Raw genomic sequence first — 23085 nt, forward strand, 5'->3', positions numbered from 1 at the left:
TAGAAGGGAAGAAAGAGACACAGAGAGAACTGTAAATAAATCTCACCACTATATTTCACTTAGTGCCAGCCCAGCAGGAAGTTATAGTGAATTTTTATTTTAAAAAAAAAGGTAGTATTTTCCAAATGCTTTATTAAAAGAAGCTACCTCATTTGCCAAATATCTGGTCCCTTGGACTGGGCACAGACATATTTAACATCTTTCTCATATACTTGTCTTGAATTTCAACATCAATAAAAAGAACAAAACCTGGTTTAGCCCAATGATGACAACGTTAATTTTCCAGGAGAAAAGTCTGGGTTTGTTACACAGAACTGAAGACTTCTAGCCAGTGAAGCCCAACACGATGCCCAAGACCTGGGAAGAACCTGCCAAGGACAAGTTATAATATAACCACCACCATCATCACCACCATTTATATAGTGCTTACTATGTGCCAGACACTGTGCTAACTACTTTACAATTATCATCTCATTTGATCCCCTCAACAACCCTGGGAAGCAGGTGCTATTACTACCCTCATTTTACATATGAGAAAACTGAGACAGAAGTCGATTGACTTGTCTGGGGTCACACAGCTAGTTAAGGCCAGATTTGAACTCTGGTCTTTCTTACTGCAGGCTTAGCGCTTTACCTACTGTGACACCTAGCTTCCTCAACTTTTGCAAGAGAAAGATCCTGTAAAGAACAATCAGAAAACAGGTCCTATAGAAACAACAATAAATTTCACTACTCGAATTAATTCAATTTCGACCACTGTGACCAAACCCTACTATTAAGCACCTATTATGTGCCAGGTACTGTGATGAAGTAGCTTAGTGAAGATGGTCCAAAGCAACATTTTCTAATCAAAGCTTAATAATAATTAATAAATTTTCCCATAACATTTTGGTAGTGTTCACATCCATTTTAATCTTCTTGGTGGCTGTTTTTATACTGTGCTTATCTTATCTGTTTGACTACACTGTAAGATGATTTCAGTAGTCTTAAAGTACCCAATACTCCAAATACTCTAAAAAGTCTTTACTTTACAGACAGTACTTAATATTCCAAATAAATGCTTAACTAGCTTTGCAGAAAATGAGACAAGAACAAATGCTACCTACTCATGACTAAAGGTGATCAGACAATTTCGATTTATATCATTTTCCCTTTTCCAAACATCTCATTGGAATATTTTAAGAACAATTTGGTTACTTCCTTCTATGGGGTTGTGTTAAGAGCCAACTCTACCTGCAAATCATAAGCTTTCAGTAAAAATTCTGTAGGTAGGAGAGAGGTAGTAAACCTAAATTTGTGTTTTGTTTGCTCTACCTTGCGTACTATTTTATTTTTTATAAAAATGTTACCAGAAATGGTAAGTGGTTCCCCTCCCCAAACATTTGAAGTGTTAAAATTTTGAAACATTTGTTATTTTTGCAGGTGCTGTACTAAGGGCAAAAATATTTAAGACACCCCTTCTGGGGAAAGAAGTGCAAAGGAAGGTTGAGAGGGCAGAAGAGACAGTATCATCTTGGGTTTTTCTGGTTTTGAATTTTTATTAGTTTGATTTACCTGACCTTCAAAAAACAGACATTTCAAAAAATCCTCTCACTGCTTTCTCTACTGTCAATGCTTTTATTCCTCCTCATTCTGCATTATTTGCAAGATAGAATTAATGTATACTTGTTTTCTCACTACTTCCTTTCAAATTCTTTTCAATATACTCACAAAACAAAAAGTCACTAGGCAAACCCAGAGACCCTCTCATCAGAAGTGATTCGTGAACATTATACACACTCTAAACAAAATTCAGTGCTTTTGCTTACATGTAATTTTAATTAATCTAGAGTTATGGCAGACCAGAAATCACTACCTAACTTTGAAGTCTCCAGTACCCATCAGTATCCAGTATGAAGCTATGAGACACATTTACCACTACAAAATACTCAAAATGGAATGTGCAATCTGGTTAATCCTTTAAAAATTTGACTAATTCCTCATTGTTCACCTATTCATAAAGAATACTTTCAAAACTGGAACCAAGAGTTCTGATAAGTATGGGTTGGATCATACACAGGTTCCAAGGTTCCTTCCCACCCTTAGATTCTATGATACCAGTCACCCAGTTTTTTAGCCCATTAACATTTCTGCTCTAACACTGTACGTGACTTGTTCTGTTGCCATTAAGCTTATTCATCTCAGTTTTGCCCAGCCTACATCCCTTTCAAACAGTTTTTGTTGTTTAGCCTTTGTTCAGTTGTGTCCAACTTTCAGTAACCCCATTTGAGATTTTCTTGGCAGAGGAACTGGAGTGATTTGCCATTTCCTTCTCCTAGATAATTTTACAGATGAGGAACTGAGGCAAACAAGATTAAGTGACTTGCCCAGGGTCACACTGCTATTAAGTGTCGGAGGCTGTATTTGAATTCAGGTCTTTCTGATTCCAGGTTCAGTGCTCTATCCTAGTCCACTACCCACTCCTTTACTACTCACCTCTACTATATCCCATGACACACCTATTCTGTTGTTAAATTTTCCACATATTCCTTTCTATCGGAAAGTGAGCTTTCCCATGAATGCACTTCTACTGCAACCCACTCCATCTCAAAATCTCTCTACCTTTACCCATCTTTTCCTCCTTCTCTAATGTCCTTTTGTTAGCTATATTACCCCTCCATTTTTACTCCAGAGGCTCTTTCTTAACCTCCTCTGGGAGGCCCCAGTAATTGCAATCCTTATAATGAGAGTTGACATTTACATATGGCTTTAAAATTTACGATGTGCATTTACATCCATTATTTCATTTGAGCCTCACAGTATGCCTAATGACGAAAGAAGTAACTCTAGGCCTTTCCCCCCATTTTACAGACAAGAAGACTGAGGGTTGAGATGAAGAGAACTGCCCGTGGTCACCCAGTTAAAAGGCAGAAGAAGTAATCAAACTTTCATTTCTTGACACCAGGTCTAGGGTTCTTCCCACTCCATGAAGCTGCCCTTTTCTCACAAATACATTGTCAACATTTCCCTCTCTACTAGTTTTTTCTTTAGTTCTAGAAACACACGCTCAGCTCTGCTTTACGCTAAATACAACCATAACAACAAACACAAACCCTTCTTTAACTTGCCTCCTCAAACCAGAGAGATGTTCTCTAGATGGCCAGTAAGACCTTGGCACAGGTCACTTAACCTCTCGGTGTTCTGGGCAAATCCAAATCTATAAGGCGCCACTTGTACTGGGGGAGGGAATGTCCTCATCTACTCCTAACCCTCTCTCTCCCCACTCTCTCAACTCCTTTATAATTGCCAGATTTCTTGGACTAGTTTTCTTCTCTTTCTCTTCAATCAAAGAGTTATTGTATTTCAATTTGGACCTGGGTATCAAAGGAGGAAAAAGTACTGATCATAGGCTATCTCCACCCTTCTCCAACTTCAGGATATAGGGACTTACACTCCTCTTTGCCTGTGGAAGTTACATTCAATTCTGTCGAAAGCTGTTGCTGGCTGGAGTTAACAGTCGGTGTAGGTAAAGAGGTATTGCTGTTGTCACTGTTCATTTCTCCGGAAAACAAATCTGACTGGCTGTTGCTTGTACTGGGAGTGGAGTCATCATCTGGTTGTTTCTTCTGAAAATCTAAAGAGAGGAAAAGAAGAAGTTGAGAAAATGGTGTTAATTCAGAGGACCAATGGAGTACACCTCCCTCCTCCTCTTGGCAGAGAGATGATGGACTACAGATGTGGAATAAAATATACCCAATCAGACAGGTTAATATGTTGCTTTGTTGACTATGTATATTTTTTGTTACAAGGGTAGAATATATCAGGAAGCAAAAATAATGTTTTATAAAAGCATCAACAAAATATTTTTTAAAATAGTCAACAAGTACTGTTGTAGATGCACTGGGGGACAAAAGACACTGATAACTGAGTCTTTGAGCTCCTCAGAGAACTTTCACTTTAGTGTAAAGAAACAGTCTATATGGGGCTAGAGAAAAATACACAAAAGGCTGGGGAATCATACATAAAGTAGAAAAAGAAAAGACACAGAAGGAAGTCCTGAAATCTGAATGGGTCTACACCTCATATAAGTAGGAAATTAAGGACTGGAGCTAGTTTGTTTTCGTAATGGAAGATCATTATACACACCACTACCACCACAAACCCTTACCTTCCCATTTATTACAGAGACAGAGAGTGGTTAATGTCAAAAGAAATAATATATGTAAAGCACCTAGTAAACCTTAATGCCCTACGTAAATGCTATTACTACTATTATTATCATGTAAAGCCTTCCTTCCCTAGTTCATCACACAGACACCTATGTGCCTTTCTTAGCATAAGCTCTTAAAGAGTAATTTTAAAGCTGAAAAGAATACTGGGTGTGCCTGGTGAGGAAAAAGTAGAATGTTATATAGAATTCTGGTACTTGGCTTGCAGGGTCTTCAATCTCAAGCCTACACATTCCTTGCCACCTAACTGACAATCTCCAACAGCATAAGCCAAGGTGAAGTGGCCTGTTGCATTTGTAAGTTACCATGGCATGAAATAAAAGGCAACTAGGTAGAACCACAGTGCATGGAGAGCCAGGACTGAAGACAGGAAGACTCATCTTCCTGAGTTCAAATCTGAGCTCAGACATTGTGTGACCCTGAGCAAATCACTTAATTCCATTTGTCTTAGTTTCCTCACCTGTAAAATGAGCTGGAGAAGGAAACAGCAAGCTGCTCCAGTATCTTTGCCAAGAAAACCCCAAATGGAGTCACAAAGAATTGCACACGACTGAAATGAATGAACAACAACTGCTTGAAATCCCACGGCTGCTTCCTTCATATGCAACTTCTGCTCTTAGCCTTTTTCTTCCTGCTATTCTCCCTCCTGAATATTTTCCACTGTTGTGACATTTCAAAAATGTTCATTATGTCAGGTATTCAGAAGTACCTCAAGTTTTTCTGAGAAAAGCTACCATATAAATGGAATAAAAATACTGTGATGATTATGCTTCCTCGAGTTTGTCACATCATTACCTTGCTTCAACCTTATGTCAATAATCCTTTTGCCCCTCCCATAACAATCTAAGGTATTTAACGCAATAAGATTTCAAAGAACAGTGGCTGAGTCATAGTTGTACTATGTAATCTTCATCTTCCCTTACAGTATCACACACTTAGTAGGGTTCATACAGCCTTAATTCAAGAAATATTAAGAGGAATTAATATGGGTGCTAGGAATACAAATACAAAAATGACACTATATTCAATAAGTTTACTGTATTCTACTGCAAGAATACAATATGTACAGAGACAAGTAAAAAACAAGATCAATAACGATAATAATCTTTAATAAAATAATTTAATAAGCACTAACAACTAGGGCTGAGGGAAGTTAGCCTTGAATGAAAGTAGGGATTCTGAGCCATAGAATGGAAGAAGTACTTTCCAGGCACAGAGGACCACCTGTGCAAAGGTATGAAGAAGCAAGCTAGAATGGTGAGTTTCGGGAATGACTAGTTGGACAATTTTACTGGAATGTAATGTATGTGATGGGGAATAATATGAAATAAGGCTGGAAAAGTAGCTTGGAATTAGAATGAGGGGCACTTAAAATATCAAACTGGGTAGTTTATACTTTATTCAAGAGTAAATAAGCCACAAAAGATTTCTGAGCAGGAGATAGTATTGTTAGATCTGCAACCTAAGAACATTAATCTGGTATTGATATGGAACATAGACTGGAGAGGAAAGGAGCTGGAAACAGGGAAATCAATTAGGTCACTGTAGTAACAATCGAGATTAAAGATGATATGGATTGTAAGTATAGTAGAGGCTGTATAAGTAGAGAGACGGGGACTGATACAAAAGATGGATTGAAGTGATATAGACTTAGATAAGGTTTGGTAACTAACTGAAGATGGCTGATGAGGGAGAGGGAGGTTTAAAGGATGACCCTGAGTTTTATTACAAACTCTGGCAACTCCTAAAGGAAGACAGTGCCTTCAACAGAAACAGGGAAATCAGGATGAGATTTGCAGACATACTCTATATTGGACATACTGAATTTGAAGTGTCTATGCAACATCCTGATGGAAATATCTATCAGGTACAACAGGTTGGTCTCAAGTAGCTGGGGATGTGGTACAAAAGTTCAAAGGAGAGACTAGGTTTGGATATAAAGATATGATAGGCAAATAGAAAGTACAACAATCAAAAAACAATTGAAAGTAAATATTTCAAAATTACAAAAAAACAAGCATAGCCCTAAGGAAGAGACATGAAAAAGCACCCTCCTCTTCTTCCCTACTTTGTAGAGGTGATAAATCCATAGGTTGTCTATATTTTCAGATTTTTTTCAATGTATTGATTGGTTTTGCTGATTTTTTTTCGTTATATAAGATGTATCTCTGATAGGGGAAGGGATAAAGCAGAAAAATTAGGAGATATAAAAATAAGATATTAATAAATTGTATTTAAAAAGAAAGACTGGAAGTCATATGTGTAAGGATAAATCAGTCTATTTGGAGAGCTAATGAGATCATCAAGCAAGCAGAGAGAAAAGATGAGCCTTGAGGACAACTATGTTTGGGCAAGCGCTAGATGATACAAAGAAGACTTTTGTTGTTCAGTCATTTCAGTCATCAGGTGCTCTTTTGTGACCCTATCTGGGGTTTTCTTGGCAAAGATATTGTGGTTTGCCATTTCCTTCTCAACTTTATTGGTATAGATGAGGAAACTGAAGGAGAGAGGGTTAAGTGACTTGCTTAGGGTCACACAACTAGTAAGTGTCTGAGGCCAGATTTGAACTCAGGAAGCTGAGTCCTCCTGACTTCAGACCTGGCATCTATCCACTATGCCACCTAGCTGCCCACAAAGAAGACTAAGAAGTAGCAATTAAAGGTAGGAAGAGAACCACTAGAAAGATATGTAATGAAAATCAAACTAAAATAATATTCAAGAGGTAGGAATAATCAACAATATCAAAAGCTGCACAGAGGACAAGAATATGATGAAGACAGAATTTGAAAGAGATTGTTGGTAAAGCTGGAGAGAGCAGAGCTTCAGTGATCATCTCTGCCTGTAGGTGTAAGGCAAAATGAAAAGGTCATGGGAGTTGAATTGGCTAATGAAATGACTGAGAGATCGTCAATGCATATAATGAAGTCTCTGAATAAGGCGGCAGGAATTGGGAAGAAGACCATGAAAGCCAGAAATTGAATACCTTGAGAATGACATGGAGGCCAGTAGTTGATTGCAACAACAACCTATGCTGGGTGATCTAGACTTATGGAGTTAACTTCCAAAAAAGGAGAAGTGGCTGAGTAATGGTAGCAAGGGAATGGTCTGGAAGTAGCAGTGATGAATGAAGAGAATGTTCATTTCTCCTTCTGATCCAGTTGTGGAGGGGAGAGGATGCTGAGGAAGAGGAGGAGAAAAGAAGAGAGAAGTGTATGGCGTACAGCCAGGGCCGGAGGTATCAGAGAGTGCCAGAAGAATGTGTGTGAAATTAACATAAAAAGAATAAAAGGGAGTTTTTATTAATTGGGGGGTAGAGGGACCCCCAAAAAGATGGTTGAGACCTCCAACCTCCAGGGTCTTAGAATGGCTAAGCATGGCTCTGAATGGCGCTGGGGCACTCCAAATATGAAAGAAACTGCGGGTTGAGTTCAATCTGGTGTCCAGTCCAGTTGTCTGGCCTGGACTAAACAGGGCTAGGTCTGTGATCTCATACCAAATACCCAAAAACGAGACCCCCCCCCCCCGAATACCCAGCATGTAGAATAAGCAGTCAGCTCCTAATGTCAGAGTCCCTGGAAGGGCTGATTCTTTTGGTGCCTCGGATAATAAATCGACTTTCTGATGTAGTTGCTCAAGATTTCGGTTGGCTGTCTTTTATCTTATTCATTGCAGGTTCTCTAATGAAAATGGTAAGGATACAGAACAGGAGGAACATAGTTAACACTCTTCAAATACTATTACAGAATTTTGAAGAGCAAAAACTGTTTCCACGGTCACAGAGTGACTCAAAGCTCTGAGCACCAGCATAATGAAGTCATTCAATTTGATCCAAATATTTATTAAGTGCCTAGTATGTATATACAAGGCACTCTACTAGGCACCTGGGATACAGAAATGAAAAATGAGATTCTGTGCCTCCAAGTAATTTAAAGGGGAAACCAAGTTGGAAGGGACTTCTAAAATTATCTAGTCCAACTCACTTCAATTTATGGATGAAGAATTAAGACCAAAGAAGATCTGTACAAACCCACAAAAATTTGAGCCCACATCCTTTGACTCCAAATCTAAATCTTTTTCCATTGTACTCCACTATGACATATACACTAATATGGCACAGAACAGAAGGTGAAATTGGCAAAGGAGAAAAGCAAAATGTTTTTAGAAATTCTGAAGAAGCAATCATGTTTTGTTGGTGGTGATCTCAGAAAGCACCATTGAAAATGATGGGTAGCTGGGCCTTGAAGGAAAAATACTGCCAGTTTAGTGCTCTAGGCACATGGGAACTGCCTGAATAAATGCAGTGAAGTGGGAGAGGGCAGTGTAAGATACTGAGTAGTCTATACAGATGAGAGGTTTGGACTAGATCAAGGGTTCTCAGTCATTTTTGTATCATGGATCCCTTAGGCAATCTTGTGAAACTTATGGATCTCTTCAAAATAATGTTTTTTAAGTACATACAACAGAGTTGCAAAGGAAACAAAATTATACTGAAATATAGTTATTAATTTTAAAAAAAGTTCATGAACCCCAGGGTTAAGAATCCCTAGGTGATGATTTCTAAGATCTTTTCTAGTTAACAGTCTATACTGTTAAAGATTCTATACTATTATGTGAAGACAACTTATCCTTCTCATTCTGACTCTAGTGTTGGCACCTGGTGCTTCCTCCTTTTAAGCAATTCTTTCCTCTTGACTTTCAACTCCTTCATAGTGCCCTTTAGTCATAAAAGGGCAAATTGGATTAGTGTCACTCATTACAAATAACTGCTGGCTCAAAGATAAGATTAGAACTTTGAGGTAATCCACAGCTAAAGAAAGTTAACCTAAAGAAAGTTGAATTTCCTAAAGCTGAAAAAAGAGACACAATTATTCTACCAGTCATACAAACACATACTTCCCGGCCCAGGAACAGATCACTAAATAATGGATAACTTCAGGCTACATTCAGCAATGTTTTGGCTTGTGGTACATATTATCTTACATTTGACTGGCCTTAAAGAAGCTAAGAGGCAGAGAAGAAAAACAATCCCTGTCACAGTATTCTACTGGAGCTCCATGCCTCCTTGTGAATCCTTGGACTCTGTTCACAGATGCCAGACCTCTCATTTAGACATGATGTGCAAACTATCAAAAAAACATTAAACACAGCACCTCTTACTTTATTTTTCACTCCCTACATAACCTTGAAAAATTAGAGAACTTTGGGTTTTTCCCATCCCTACAGATGGAAAAACTTGGTATTAATGGCTAAAATATGTAATTTTCTAAGTGGATAGATATATTCAAAGAAATTATTCAAGACTCAACTTTTATAGGAATAAAGCTATGAATCCTGAGTTGAGACTTGTGAATAAAGCTTTTTCAAACAAACCAAATTCTTAGAACAAAAAACCCCCAGCTCTGCCCTGCATCATGCACCAGCTAAAATAGGACATTATCATACTTAATGTTCTGACACACCCACTCCAACAAAACAAGAGCAACCAATGAGTTTTCTTAGGTTATTCTCCACATATTGAATCTTTTCTCCAGATCTGAATGTTCCCCATAGAGCTATCTTCCAGTTTTAAAACATACCAAAAATGATTGGTATACATGAGTAAGAATCTACCCCAATCTGTCTTAAAGATAAGGACCAGACATACTGAAAAGTCTAATTAGGTTCTTGCCCAATCATAAACAAGTCACTTTTGCCACATTTAAGTTCCATTCTTGATGTCCAATGGTACCATTGGATTTGTCAATGTACTTATACTTTTCCATGCACCCTAAAGCTTAATTTTTAAAGCTTTTTTCAAAGAAGAGAGAAGAAACAAGAAATACACTAGTAGTTTTGAAGCACTTCAAAAATATTTTTGTCATTATCCAAACTTCTTAAATACTTTAAAAATAAATTTTCTTCTTCAATCCTAAAGGTGTATCTGTAAAAGCTTCAGAATAGAACTGGAAAGGACCCAAACAAGTCATCACAAAAACCTACAAATGAAAACATCAGTAAAGATTCATCGGGGGTCTGAAATCAACCAAGGGTTTAAAAGCCCAAAATTGGGTGGGGGGATATATGTTTAGCAGTAATTTCAGAACAGTCTATTAAATCTTAATCCAAAACACACATGACAGCTAGCTTTTAAATTCCATTATTTTATTAAAGCAGAGGCCCAAACTGTAAATTAAGCATAATAAAATGATGTTTTATAGGAAGACATCAAATCATGGTATACAAGGTACCACTGGATTCTTGAAGGCTTTGCTAACATGAAAGGCTTCATTATATGGACCCAGCAGCAGATTTCATGCCTGTTCTATTTCATGCCTGTTCATGCCTAGCTAAGATTAGCAACCAAAAAGTCAGCAATAAGTGATAATTCTGGGGTAGGGATGAGGCAATGTGTACAGCAGCTCATTAAACATGGAGATGCGATTTATATCAGTGCAGAATGTACTGACATTTATGAAACCACCAATCTTTCTAAATATTGTAGTTTAAAAAACACAGTAAGTCCTATACCTAAAGTGATGGAATGCTTTTCCTAGAAGGCCAAAACCAGCACTATATCTAAGTAAGATTTCTGTAAGGAATATTACTCTCACTACTTGTGATCACTTCTATTCCTTCTATTATTAAAAATTAAAGTTTTAACAAGCCTTTTATCACCTCTGCAGATGCTACTGCTGCCAACATTCGTATATCAGATTTCACAAATCCTGAGTTCTACCAGCTTTCCAATGTGGAAAGGTTACACTATTATCAAAAACTCACCTTTCATCACTACCAAAATTAAACTGAAGATCATACTTGATTCCATGTCACAAATAAGTTTTAATTTAGGTTATTCCTAAGCAATAAACTGCAGATCAAGGATTTTTTTTTGAGACTATAATAAAAAGCAGTATGGTCTTATATACAGAAAAGAAAATTCTTGTTTGGGTTTTATTTCCCCTAGCATTTATCAATAAAAAGAAATCAAGGCCCCTTTTAATGGGAGCAGGCTTATCTCTATCACTCCTGCTTGGCCTCCCCCTTCTTACTCCCAACCATAATAAGTTAGAGAGGCATATATTCTTCTATCTATAGGTGGTCCTAGCCTTCTGGGCCTATAAAATTGGCAGTAAGTTCACAAACCCTGAGTTTCTTATAAAAACTACTGACAAAACCATTAGCAGTATCTTGCCAATTCACAAACCAGGCTCTTACTCTTCTGATTACAATCTTAATAAAATCCTAGTGGCTGGATGTTAACCTCGGTTAATAGCCTCAACAAGAACCAACTAAAAGAAGAGTTAGCAAGAACAAATAGGGCTGAAATGAATAAACATTTTAAAGAAGTTTAACCTCAGATCCTTGATAAATAAGGAAAATTTACTTTGGAGTCATTTTGGACTGATACTATGGATTCCTCCAGCTTTCCAAAGTGGAAAGCCCTATGCTGGCCTTTTGATGGAAGAATTTGCTTCCTACCTGATCCTTAATCTCTCAAGATTCTCTGGTGTGCATAAAGAGATTATTTCAACTGACTTAGAAATGCTATATAGAAGATTCTGTTTTGTTACAGACTATAATCATAAGCAAACAATGGTATAATTCAACAGTGGTGAATCAGGTTTCTCTTCTTTTCCTCATCCAAACCCCTAAACCCTTACGAATTCAAGGTCCAGGTAAAACATGAAGTTCTGTCATGAATACTGTCTGACAGTTCTAAATTACTGTAAAATTCATTTCTGTAGGAGAGAAAAATCTCTTAATTCTATACAGCGTGCAAACAGTTGGCACCTCTGCCAGAGACAGATAATGTTAGTATAAATTATTACTGGGCACATGTTATTAATCATTTTCTTTCTATTATTCATCCAGTATGACCAGTACTGATAGGATGCAAAAGATCTCTTAACAGCCTTCTCTTCTGTTTAGAATCAAACTGCTTAATCTTTCAATTACTGTAGTCATTTGTCTCTAGATCACTAATGTTAATACAGTAACAAAAGATATACTAGCCTGGAACTTCAATGCTTCTTACAAAAAAATAAACCAATCCAGAAATGAATGTTGTACTTCAGGGCCACATGTGGCCTGGAAGCCACAGGTTCCCTACCCTTGTAGCTGTAAGTTCAGAATTCAAATTCTTGCAAATAATTTGGCTTATTATTTAACCTAGGTTATATCTGAAGTTACACAGTCCCATAGCACAGTGCGTGGCACATGATAAGTGCTTAATAAATTGCTGGCTTGACACCTACGGAAATGTACTTGCAAGTATGAAATAGCCAAAAAAAAATCATAAAAATAAAAGTGGTTATACACTATCAGATTACACTATTAGATTAATTTTAGTCTATCCAGGGTCTGAAACAAATTAGACTAGGCTTCAATTAAGCTGGCCTTCAGACAAACAGCCAAAAACACATTCCATTGATCTGGTATCTCCTATTCCCCACACTACAGACACTCACTGTCATGGCTTTGATATTAAAGGGTGTGGAGAAGAACATGGGAAATTTATGTGAACTAGGCTATATAAGAATCTATTACAGTTTCATAGAGATCTAAGTATTTTAAAACAGTGAGGCTTCATTAAGCTGATGTTGGCTTATTTAAAATAACATGCCAGTTTAAAACAACTGCTCTTCCCCAGATCTTATATAAGGCCCAGTTGCTATTACAAAAATATTAAATAATTTAAACCTGGCTAATTCAAAATTTCCTGCATTTTAAATTATTTAATTTGCTTTGTTTTGCTTTTCTCCCTCTATACTGGCTTTTTAGGGGGAAGTTTAGGGTAGAGGAGAAAGCAGGGAATCCTAGGAAGGGATTAAACCTAAGGTACAAAATTCATACCAGAATCAGCTAAGTACTCAACATCAAAATAGCTTTGATTCATTAGGCATGAAGGTATTGTATGTACATGTACAGAAACACACATACTATGTAATTTTTATATTTTTCCATTGGAAAGCTTTTTCTTTTGATCCCTGTCATAGGAACAGTATTGACCCTCATGTAAGATTAATTTGTTCTTAAAAGGCAATGAAGGAATTAACCATATCCTTAGACTCATAGATTCTACTGATAGGCATATACTCCAAGGAGGTCAACAACAATCAAAAAAGATCCCATATGTACCAAAATATTTATAGCAACACTTTTCAATATAACAAAGAATTGGATAAGCAAACCACGGGATATGATGGTAATGTACTATTACTGTGAAGCACATGCTCCTAACTTGTGCTGGTTAGAGAAGGAGAGCTTGGTAAGTGGAGAATGGTTCAAGGCCATACTTTTAGGGCAACTCAGAGGGACCCCTTCACTATAGTTTACAATTTCCTAGTATAGGAAAGCAACATACTCTCTGCAGATACTTCTTAGAGCCCAAGTAAATGACACTCCAAGTGGAAGCAGAACTCCCAATGGCTGCACAACAGCAGGCCCCTTGGCTTCTAGCTGATTTTGTAGAAGGTGGCACTGTTTGGCAGCAGAGCATTTCTGGCCTGAAGTAGTGCTGCCACTGGGAGAGGACAGATGTGGAATCCCTGAAAGTGCAGAAACTTCTAGAGGAGGTAGTGGCAGCAGCTTGGCTTGCAAGCCTTCCAGCAGAGAGAGAGAGAGAGAGAGAGAGAGAGAGAGAGAGAGAGAGAGAGAGAGAGAGAGTGTGTGTGTGTGTGTGTGTGTGTGTGTGTGTGTTGGGGGGGTTTTGCACAGTGCACCAATGGCAACCTCTGTGTCTTCCTTCCTCATGACCATATGCTATTTGTCCTTTGTTTTTTAAGAGGACCAAATGACATCTAGCCATGGTCATGTGTGGCATGAGGAGGGAAGTGAGAAGAGAAGGAACAGAAAGGTGCCAGGATCCCCAGGCCAGCTACCGCACTAGAACACAATGAGGTTTTACTCTGAAGACCTTGAAGATAACGCTTCACTCTAATATATCTGGCTTGGCCCGGTAGGGGTCATCTGGGCCCAATTCCCATACTCCTCTCAGAGATAATACTGCCTAAGGTCTGGTTGCTCTTAGTTCTGGTGCTGAGGTCCTGCTGGCTAGACAGATGTTTCAGAGCTACACACCATTATGGCAAAAATAAGGGCTTACAAACTGCGCCAAATTGAGCCAAAGTGCTAGATATTCCACAGATAAACATCACAATGAGACCTGTCTTTGCCGTTAAGAGTTTTACTTTTAATAGGGAGATGAGACTTATAGGGAAATTGTAACTAAGCAAAGGAACTTTCAGGGGTGGGGGACATCACAGAGATTAGAAGAGAGGATTCTGGGAAGATGGTGGAATAGGTTAGAAAATTCCAAGTCCTCCAGATTTCCTCCAAAAATGAGACAAAATAGTGACTCAGGGTCAATGTAGAGCAGCAAAAATAGAGTTGGGGCAGAACAGTAGTCCAAACAAAGATCCTGAGGCTAGGTCCACTGAAATAGCAAGCTGAGAGCCATAGCAGCGGCAGCTGGGTTGGGAGGTAGCCTCCATTTCAGCCACAGGAATTTTCACCTCCCAGACAGTACGAGGAGTCAGGCATCTGAGCCCGGGAAGATTGAGAGAGCCTCTGCTGCCCCTTGTCAGCAGGCCCATTTGTGCTGCTGAGATGTGCAGTCCTGAGCAAGAAGGAAGCAGCACACACTGGGTGAGTGCTGAAGCAGTAGGGTGGGGATGCTGCTGGCTGTGGGCACTTTCAGAAGAGGTCCAGGCCAGAGGGGAGAACTGAAGGTCACAGACACTGGAGGGTTCTCAGGAAGCAAGAGCATTTCTAGCATGGTGTACCAGGCCCCCTACTGTGGCTTGGAGAGGGAAAGGAGTGCAGAGGTTGGGACCAGGACATCAAAAAATAACTGTAAGAAGGACCTTAGGCCAGAGGCACTATCCCCCACACCCCAAGATTAGAGGTGATTATGATAAAGCTGCTCAAAATTTAAAAAAATTTAAAAAAAAAAGGAGCAGGCAAAGGACTAAAAAACTCAACCACAGATAGTTACTATGAGAATAGAGAAGACCAGGGCTCGTCTTCAGAGGAGGACACTAAAGCAAAGAAAGCCTCTCCTACCCTAAAAAGTAAAATCAAATGGTCACCTGCCCAAAAAGAATTTATAGAAGAACTCAAAAAAGACTTCCAAAAATCAGGTAAGAGAGATTGAAGGAAAAATTTTTTTTAAAGTAAGAACAATCCAAGAAAAACAAGAAGACTATGAAAAGAAAGTCAACCAACTGGAAAAGGAGATCCAGAATCTTCAGGAAGAAAATGACTCCTTGAAAATTAGAACTGGGCAAGGGGAAGTCAGCGAAGTTACAAGAGACCAAGAAATAATAAAACAAATATAAAGAAGGAAAAATGGAAGAGAATGTGAAACGTTTTTATAAGAAAAACGACTGATCAGGAGAAGAGATCAAGAAGAGAAAACATAAGAATAATCTGATTACCTGAAAGCTAGATCAAAAAAAGAGTCTTGATACAATAATACAAGAAATAATTAAACAAAATTGTCCTGAGGTATTAGAACAAGAGTGGGAAGTAGAAATAGAAAAAAATCCACAGATCACCATCTGAAAAAGATCCTTAGTGGAAAACCTACAGGAATACCACAGCCAAATTCCGAAACTCTCAGGTTAAGGAGAAGATATTACAAGCAAGAAAAAAAACAACCAACCAACTCAAATATGGTGGAGCCACAATTAGAATTACAAAAGACCTAGAAACAGCTACACTAAAAAAACTGCAGGTCTTGGAACACTACATATCAAAGAGCAAAAGAACTGGGGTTATGGCCAAAAATATCATACCCAGCAAAGTATAATCCTGAATGAGGGGAAAAAAAAGACATTCAATGAATTGACAGATTTTCAGGATTTTAGTGCAAAAAGACCAAAACTAAATAGAAAATGTGACATATGAGATCCAAGAGAAATATAAGGTAAACATCAAAGACTAATTATAAAGGATTTAATAAGGATAAATTGTTTACTTTTTTTATGTGGAAATGTAAACTATATGTCTAAGACTGTCATTAGTAATCGGGTAGTTTGAAAGAAAGAGTGAGCATGATGTGATTCTAAAAAGCAAAATGATGTAGGAAAAGATAAGAAGAGTAATTACCTCATACAAATGAGGTGCAAAAGGAAGAACTGACACATAGATACAGAAGAATTAGATGGGGGAGGAGGGTGGATAGTTCTGGAACCTTACTCCCATCAGGAATGAGTTAGAGAAGGAACAATATCTAGAAGGTTATAAAAGTCTTCCAGATTCAGAAAGAAATAATAGGGCAAAGGTATGTATATGGAGGGAGGAGAGGATAAAGGAGGTATAGGGAGCGGGATAAGGGGGAGGAGGGTGGGCATAGAAGGGTATGCAGATTAGTAGGAATGGGATAATTTATTCAGAAGGGTTTAAAAATCTTCTAAATTCAGAAAGAAATGACAGTAAGGCAATAGGGCAGAGGGAGAAGATAAGGAAGGGATTCTTGGAGGTGGAGCAGGTTAAGGAATGGAAGGGCAAGGCAGCAGGTAGAATTAAAGTAGAGGAGTGAGGAGGAATAGGAACAGGGTGAGAAGGATAGTGAAGAAAATAGGAGGAAAATATATAAGTAATTATAGTTTAGAATGTGAATGGGAAGAAGTTACCCATAAAATGGAAACTGAGAGCAGATTAAAAATTTTAATTCAACAATATGTTGCTTTTAGGAAATCCTATAAAAATGAGAAATACACACAAACATAAAATAAAGGCCAGAAGTAGAATTTACTATGTAAAAAAGCAGGGACAGTAATTATGATCTCAAAGTTAAAGCTAAAATCAGATTTAATCAAAACAGAAAAATAGGGAAACTATACCAAGTGTCAGTCATGTTAATCAATAGTTTTAAAGTATATAAAATACACAGTATTAAAAAATATGAGAGTATACCTGCCAAAACAAACACAGGAACTATACGAATATAATCACAAAACAACTTTTATACAAAATTAAATCTAAATAATTGAAGTAATATTTATTGTGCATGGGTAGGTAAAGCTAATATAATAATAATAATAATAAACCTGACAATTTCACCTAACTAAACTATTTATGTAATATCATCCAATTAAACTACTAAAAAATTATCTTACTGAGTCAGAAAAAATAATAACAGGATTCATCTGGAAGAGCAGAGGGTCAGGGAAAACAGGGGAAAAGGATATAAAGGAACTAGATTCAGTAGTATTAGACCTTAAACCATATCATAAGATGACAGCAGTGTTGAAGTGTAAAATGGATAATTTTGATTGTTTTTTATTAAAATTTTCCTTTACATATAAAACCTGTAGCAAAGAATAGAAGGAATACGGAAAAATTTGGGGAAAAAACTCTTATAGACAATCTCCCAGATAGAATGTGACTGGATCAGAAAACTGTTGTGGTGTAGGAAATGATAAAGACTTGGACTTACGAGGGAAGAAGCTACCCACCTACAGAGAAACAAATCACAGGTGGAAATAAGCACAAATGGGTCTTACATAAATGCATTTGAGTGCATATGTGTATGTATGTATATGTTTATAGATATGTGTGTGTGTGTGTGTGTCTGTGCTTAACTTTAGCCTTCTTGGGAGTCAGGGAGAGGAAGGAGAGAATAAGTTAAAAGTGTACAGCAGAGGACAAAAGAAAATATACAAGGAAGCAAAGAAAAGATGGACACAGCTTCAAAAACAATGTGCAACATTTATTATATAGGTTTTCTTGAAATGGAAATTTCTTGCTTTATGTTGAATCCTCTCTTGTTCTGCTATGTACATGGCATTCCTTTTTTTTCTTATTTTGTATTTAAGTTTGAAACAGAATTCAGATATAATAAAAAAAGAAAAATGAATGTGGAAAAAAAAACAACATAAGAGAGCTATATCCACAGGGAAGTTGACTGTCAAGTCCTAGAAGAAAAAACGATTAAGAAGAAGTGGCACGAATACACAAAAGAATTATATAAGAAAGATCTTGGGCAGCTAGGAGGTGCAGTGGATAAAGCACTGGCCCTGAAGTTAGGAGGACCTGAGTTCAGATCAAACACTTGACATTACTAGCTGTGTGGCCCTGGGCAAATCACTTAACCCCAACTGCCTTTAAAAAAGTTAAACAAAAAAAAAGATCTTAACATCATCAATAACCAAGATGGCGTGGTTACTGATCTAGAGCTAGACATCCTTGGAGAATGAAGTCAAGTGGGCCTTAGGAAGCACTGCTAACAATAAGGCCAGTGGAGGTGATGGAATCCAGCTGAACTATTTAAAATTCTAAAAGATGATGTTGCTTAAAGTGCTGTGGATTCAATATGCCAGCAAGTTTGGAAACCTCAACAGTGGCCATTGGTTTAGAAAAGATCAGTTTACATCCCAATCCTAAAGAAAGGCAATGCCAAGGAATGTTCAAATTATTGGATAACTATGCTCATTTCACACACTAGCACAGCTATGCTTAAGATTCTGTAAGGTAGGCTTCAGTAATACAAGAATTGAGAAGTTCCAAAAGAGCAGGCTAGTTTTCAAAAAGGGAGAGGAACTGGAGACCAAATTGCCAACATTTGCTAAATTATGGAGAAAGTAAGGGAGTTCCAGAAAAACATCTACTTCTGCATCATTAACTAGACTAAAGCCTTTAACTGGGTAGCTCACAACAAAATGTGGCAAGTCCTCAAAGAGATGGGAGTACTAGATCATCTTACTTATCTCCTAAGGAATTTGCATGCAGGCCAAGAAGCAACAGCTAGAACATGGAATAACTGATTGGGTTAAGACTGGAAAAGGAGTACAATGAGGCTATATACTGTCACCTTAGTCATATAACTTTTACGCAGAGTAAATCATGCAAAATGCCAGGCTGGATGAATTAAAAGCTGAAATTAAGGTTGCTAGGAGAAATATCAACAATCTCAGATATGCAGATGATAGCACTCTTCAGGCAGAAACTGAAGAGGAATTAAGAAGTCTCTTGATAAGGGTGAAAGGGGAGAGTATAAAAATCTGGCTGGAAGCTTAATATCAAAATAACTAAGATCTTGGCAACTGGTCCCATCACTTCCTGAGGAAGAAAAAAATGGAGGCAGTCTCTGATTTTGTATTCTTGGGCTCAAAAAATCACTGCATTCATTGACTACAGCCATGAAATTAAAAGATCCTTGCTCCTTAGAAGGAAATCTATGGCAAATCTAGACAGCATACTAAAAAGCAGAGTTATCATCTCACTGATAAAAGTCCATATATTCAAGGCTATGGTTTTTCTAGTTGCAATGTATGGCTATGAGAGTTGGAATATAAGGAAAGCTGAGCACCGCAGAATTGACACTATCAATCTAGTGTTGGAGAAGGCTTTTGAGAGTCTCTTGGACAGCAAGGAGATCAAATCAGTCAACACTTGAAGAAATTAATTCAGGCTATTCACTGAAAAGTCAAATACCAAAACTGAAATTTAAATACTTTAGCCACATGAGAAGATGGGACTCGTTGGAAAAGACCCTTATGTTGGGAAAGAATGAAGTCAAAAGGAAGAGGAAGACAAGAGGATGACATGGATAGTGTCATGGAAACAACAAAGACGAACTTGGATAGATTTAGAGAAATAGTGAAGGATGGAAGAGCTTGGCATGCTATGTATGGTCCATGAGATGATGAAAAGTTGGGCACAACTGATTGACTGAACAACAAGAGGAATAGGAATGGTGCTGAGGAGATAGGGAAGGTAGACAGAGCAATACCAGGGTAGGTACTACTTCTCTGGTGGATGACTAGGTAGGATACGAAGCATGTTTATAGGGCTCGGCTAGGTATAGGCGAGCTTTCATTCGTTCACCAACCAAACAGAACAACCTAGCCTCAGGGCAAAGTACTAAAGTTACTTAGATGGGGGGGGGGGGTTGGAGAGAAGCACAAACCCAGAAGAGATGATAATCAGAAGCTGATGCTCCAAGTAGAAAGAAAAGAAACTTGGGGGGGGGGGAAGAGATAAAAAACCACTGAGGAATTCTGAAATAAACACCAAAATATGAATTTTTTCCATCTTTTAAAATTTTGAATTTCAATAACAAATACAACGAACATTTCCATATACTGTAAAAGAGAGGGAGTAGGGTGGGGATTATACATAAGTCTGATTTTTTATTGTGTAAAGCTTGCTTTCCTTTTCAAGTATGTAAGTTCCATGTGTAACTTTCAAAGCTATTCTGCTTGTCTGTGACTCCTTCTGGCCTTCCTTCTACTTTTTTCTTTCTCTCTTTTTTTTTGGGGGGGGGAGTTGGGAAATCTATCTCCACTTCCTCTCTCCCTCTCAACTCCTCCTCCCTAAAAAAAACAAATCAAAAACACAACTGTATGGGAGGCAGCAGAAACAAAACCTTTGTAACAAACATACATAGCAAAGCAAAGAAATTCCCACATTGGACATGCCCAAAAAATGTATGTCACATTCTGCATCTTGAATATAGATTCATCTCTCTTTGTCAGGGGGTGGGTGGCATTGATCATTAATACTCTGAAATCATAAATGATCCTTACATTGATCAAAGTTCTTAACTCTTCAAAAATTGTCTTTGTAATGCTGTTATTTTACAAATTGTTCTTTCTGCTCACTTCACTCTATGTCAGTTCATATAAGTCTTCTAGGTTTCAATAAAACTATTCCTTCCGTATCTTCTTATGGTAAAATAATATTCCTTTACATGAAGCCATTTCCCAACTGATGGATTTCAGGAAGTAATCTAACTTACTGAAGGGACAATGTTGTCAACCTAGTAGTCATAAAGTTTGTTTATTTACAACCAAGAAAATTTCCAGCAAAGACCCAAGACAAATATATTCTGATAATTACAGGCTGTGATATGATTAAAGCCTACCAGAATTGAGACATTTGTGAATCACAACCTCATAAAGTTTATCGTAAACTCTTAGGGGCCTATAATGAACTTGCCATTTTAAAATACCTATTTTAAACTATTTTTTCTTGTATATTCTCCACAAATTCAATTAAAATGGTACATTTACTTCATTTTTAGTCAGTAAGATTCACGTTTTCACATTTTAAAATATCTGCATCCAATAAAAAGTCATGAGGCTTTTCACAAAAAGCTAATGGGCCAATATACCAAGCCAAGGATGAGAATTTTCTCCTTGGTTCTAAATGAAAAGGTGTGCTTTCCCTCTAACTTTATCAGAAAGCACCATTTCAGTCCAATAGCTAGATAGGTAACTTGAGTCAAGGCTCAAGGCTACGTCCATTCCTAATAACCTGAATATATCGATGGCAGATACTGCAGTAATGAGGAGAATCCCAAATGGCTGACATCAATTGGTCAGTTTTTGAAGCCTTACTTGTCTGATCTTCAAAGTCATTTTCTACTGACTCTGCACCACTACAACACTTAGCTCATGGAGATTTCCACTTTTCAGAATCCCTCCGCCCCTTCAAATTCAAAAGTCTAATGAATGGAACTATGGAGAAATCAAAATTGGTTTATCAGAAAAAAGGGAGGAAACTATGGAGGGGACATTAAGAGGCAAATTTTCAAATGTGCCTGGTGGTCTAAGTGCCTACCTTTTTTACTTACAATGATAGGCTACAATGCTACGTAAAAATTTAAGTCAGTACCATTTCTGTGTTCCATGGGGACTAATGATCTAAATTAGACCTATAATTTAAGACTTGTGCTACTCTGACTCATATAAACCAGACCCCTGTAAATATAAAATAATTTTGGAGCGATGAACACTAGCACAATTACAAGAATATCTGTAGTTAGAGGCATGAAAATATGGAAATGGGGGGCAGCTAGGTGGTTGTGCAGTGGATAGAATACCGGCCCTGGATTCAGGAGGACCTGAGTTCAAATGCGGCCTCAGACACATAACACTAACTAGCTGTGTGACCCTGGGGGCAAGTCACTTTACCCCATTGCCTAGCCAAAGAAAAGAAAAGAAAAGATGGAAATGGCCTAATGTAATCCACAAAGGAGATGTGGTCCTTCCTCTTCTTCAAGTCATCATTTCATTCCAGTCCACAGTTGTTTCTAAACTTTTAAAATAAATTAAGAAAAGACATCTGAAAGCCCTTCTGATCAATGTTGCACTTCATGGTCCAAAAGATTCAAATTCTGAAGTGACAAGGAAGGGAAGGGGATTCAGACAACAGGAATGGGGCGGGGGAGAATTTCCATTCAACTGCCCATGCTAGGAATTCTATTTGACTAAGTCTAGATATTCTATGACAGGCATCAGAAAGACTTCTACAGGAGGGTCATACCTTATGTTTTTGTTCAGTTGTATCCAATTCTTCATGGTACTATGGACCATGGCATGCCAATACTGTCATGCAGTTTTCTTAGCATCATAACTTTACAGAATGATGCAGAAAGAATTATTTATCCAGTTGCTGGTATCTTGCTATACATAACTTATTGTTTTGGGAGAGGCACATAATTAGAACTAACCAAAGGGCTAGTATTTTGCCATACCTGATTCACTGTTTTAGAAGTGGCACTTAACTCCAACTAGCCACGGGGTATATCTCCTAGGAAACTGGTACCAGCAGCATTCTGATGATATTTCAATGAAGAGGGTTCTCTTGGGTTAACTGAATGGAGTCAAAAGGTGATTTCTCAAGGGAATCTTAAAATATGATATTGTATTGGATACTTATACCAGTTTTATGGACTCTATAAGAAAGCATAACTACTGAAAAGTACGTAACTAATTTATTCTTCAATACAATTTACTATGCAAAGAGATAAGAAAAAACACATTATACAGGAAAAGAAACTGGATCCTAGAGTTTCTGGAAATTAATATAAACCATTTTTTAAAAAGTTTCTCACTGCTTTGGTTTCAGAGCATTGAATTTATAATAATCTATAAATATCTTTACA

At 37.6% G+C, this 23085-nt stretch overlaps 1 protein-coding gene across 1 annotated transcript in view; it reads right to left on the reverse strand.

The window, feature by feature from the left end:
• ZFAND3 (zinc finger AN1-type containing 3) overlaps nucleotides 1–23085 on the reverse strand; it is a 333159-nt gene that overhangs the window by 103379 nt on the left and 206695 nt on the right. Inside the window, exon 3 of the mRNA XM_020999444.2 lies at nucleotides 3431–3613. Within this exon, the coding sequence (XP_020855103.1) occupies nucleotides 3431–3613 (183 nt within the window). The remainder of the gene's footprint in view (nucleotides 1–3430; nucleotides 3614–23085) is intronic.

This window comes from Phascolarctos cinereus, unplaced genomic scaffold, assembly GCF_003287225.1.
Source record: "Phascolarctos cinereus isolate Bilbo 61053 unplaced genomic scaffold, phaCin_HiC Scaffold_5;HRSCAF=322, whole genome shotgun sequence".
NCBI lineage: Eukaryota > Metazoa > Chordata > Mammalia > Diprotodontia > Phascolarctidae > Phascolarctos > Phascolarctos cinereus.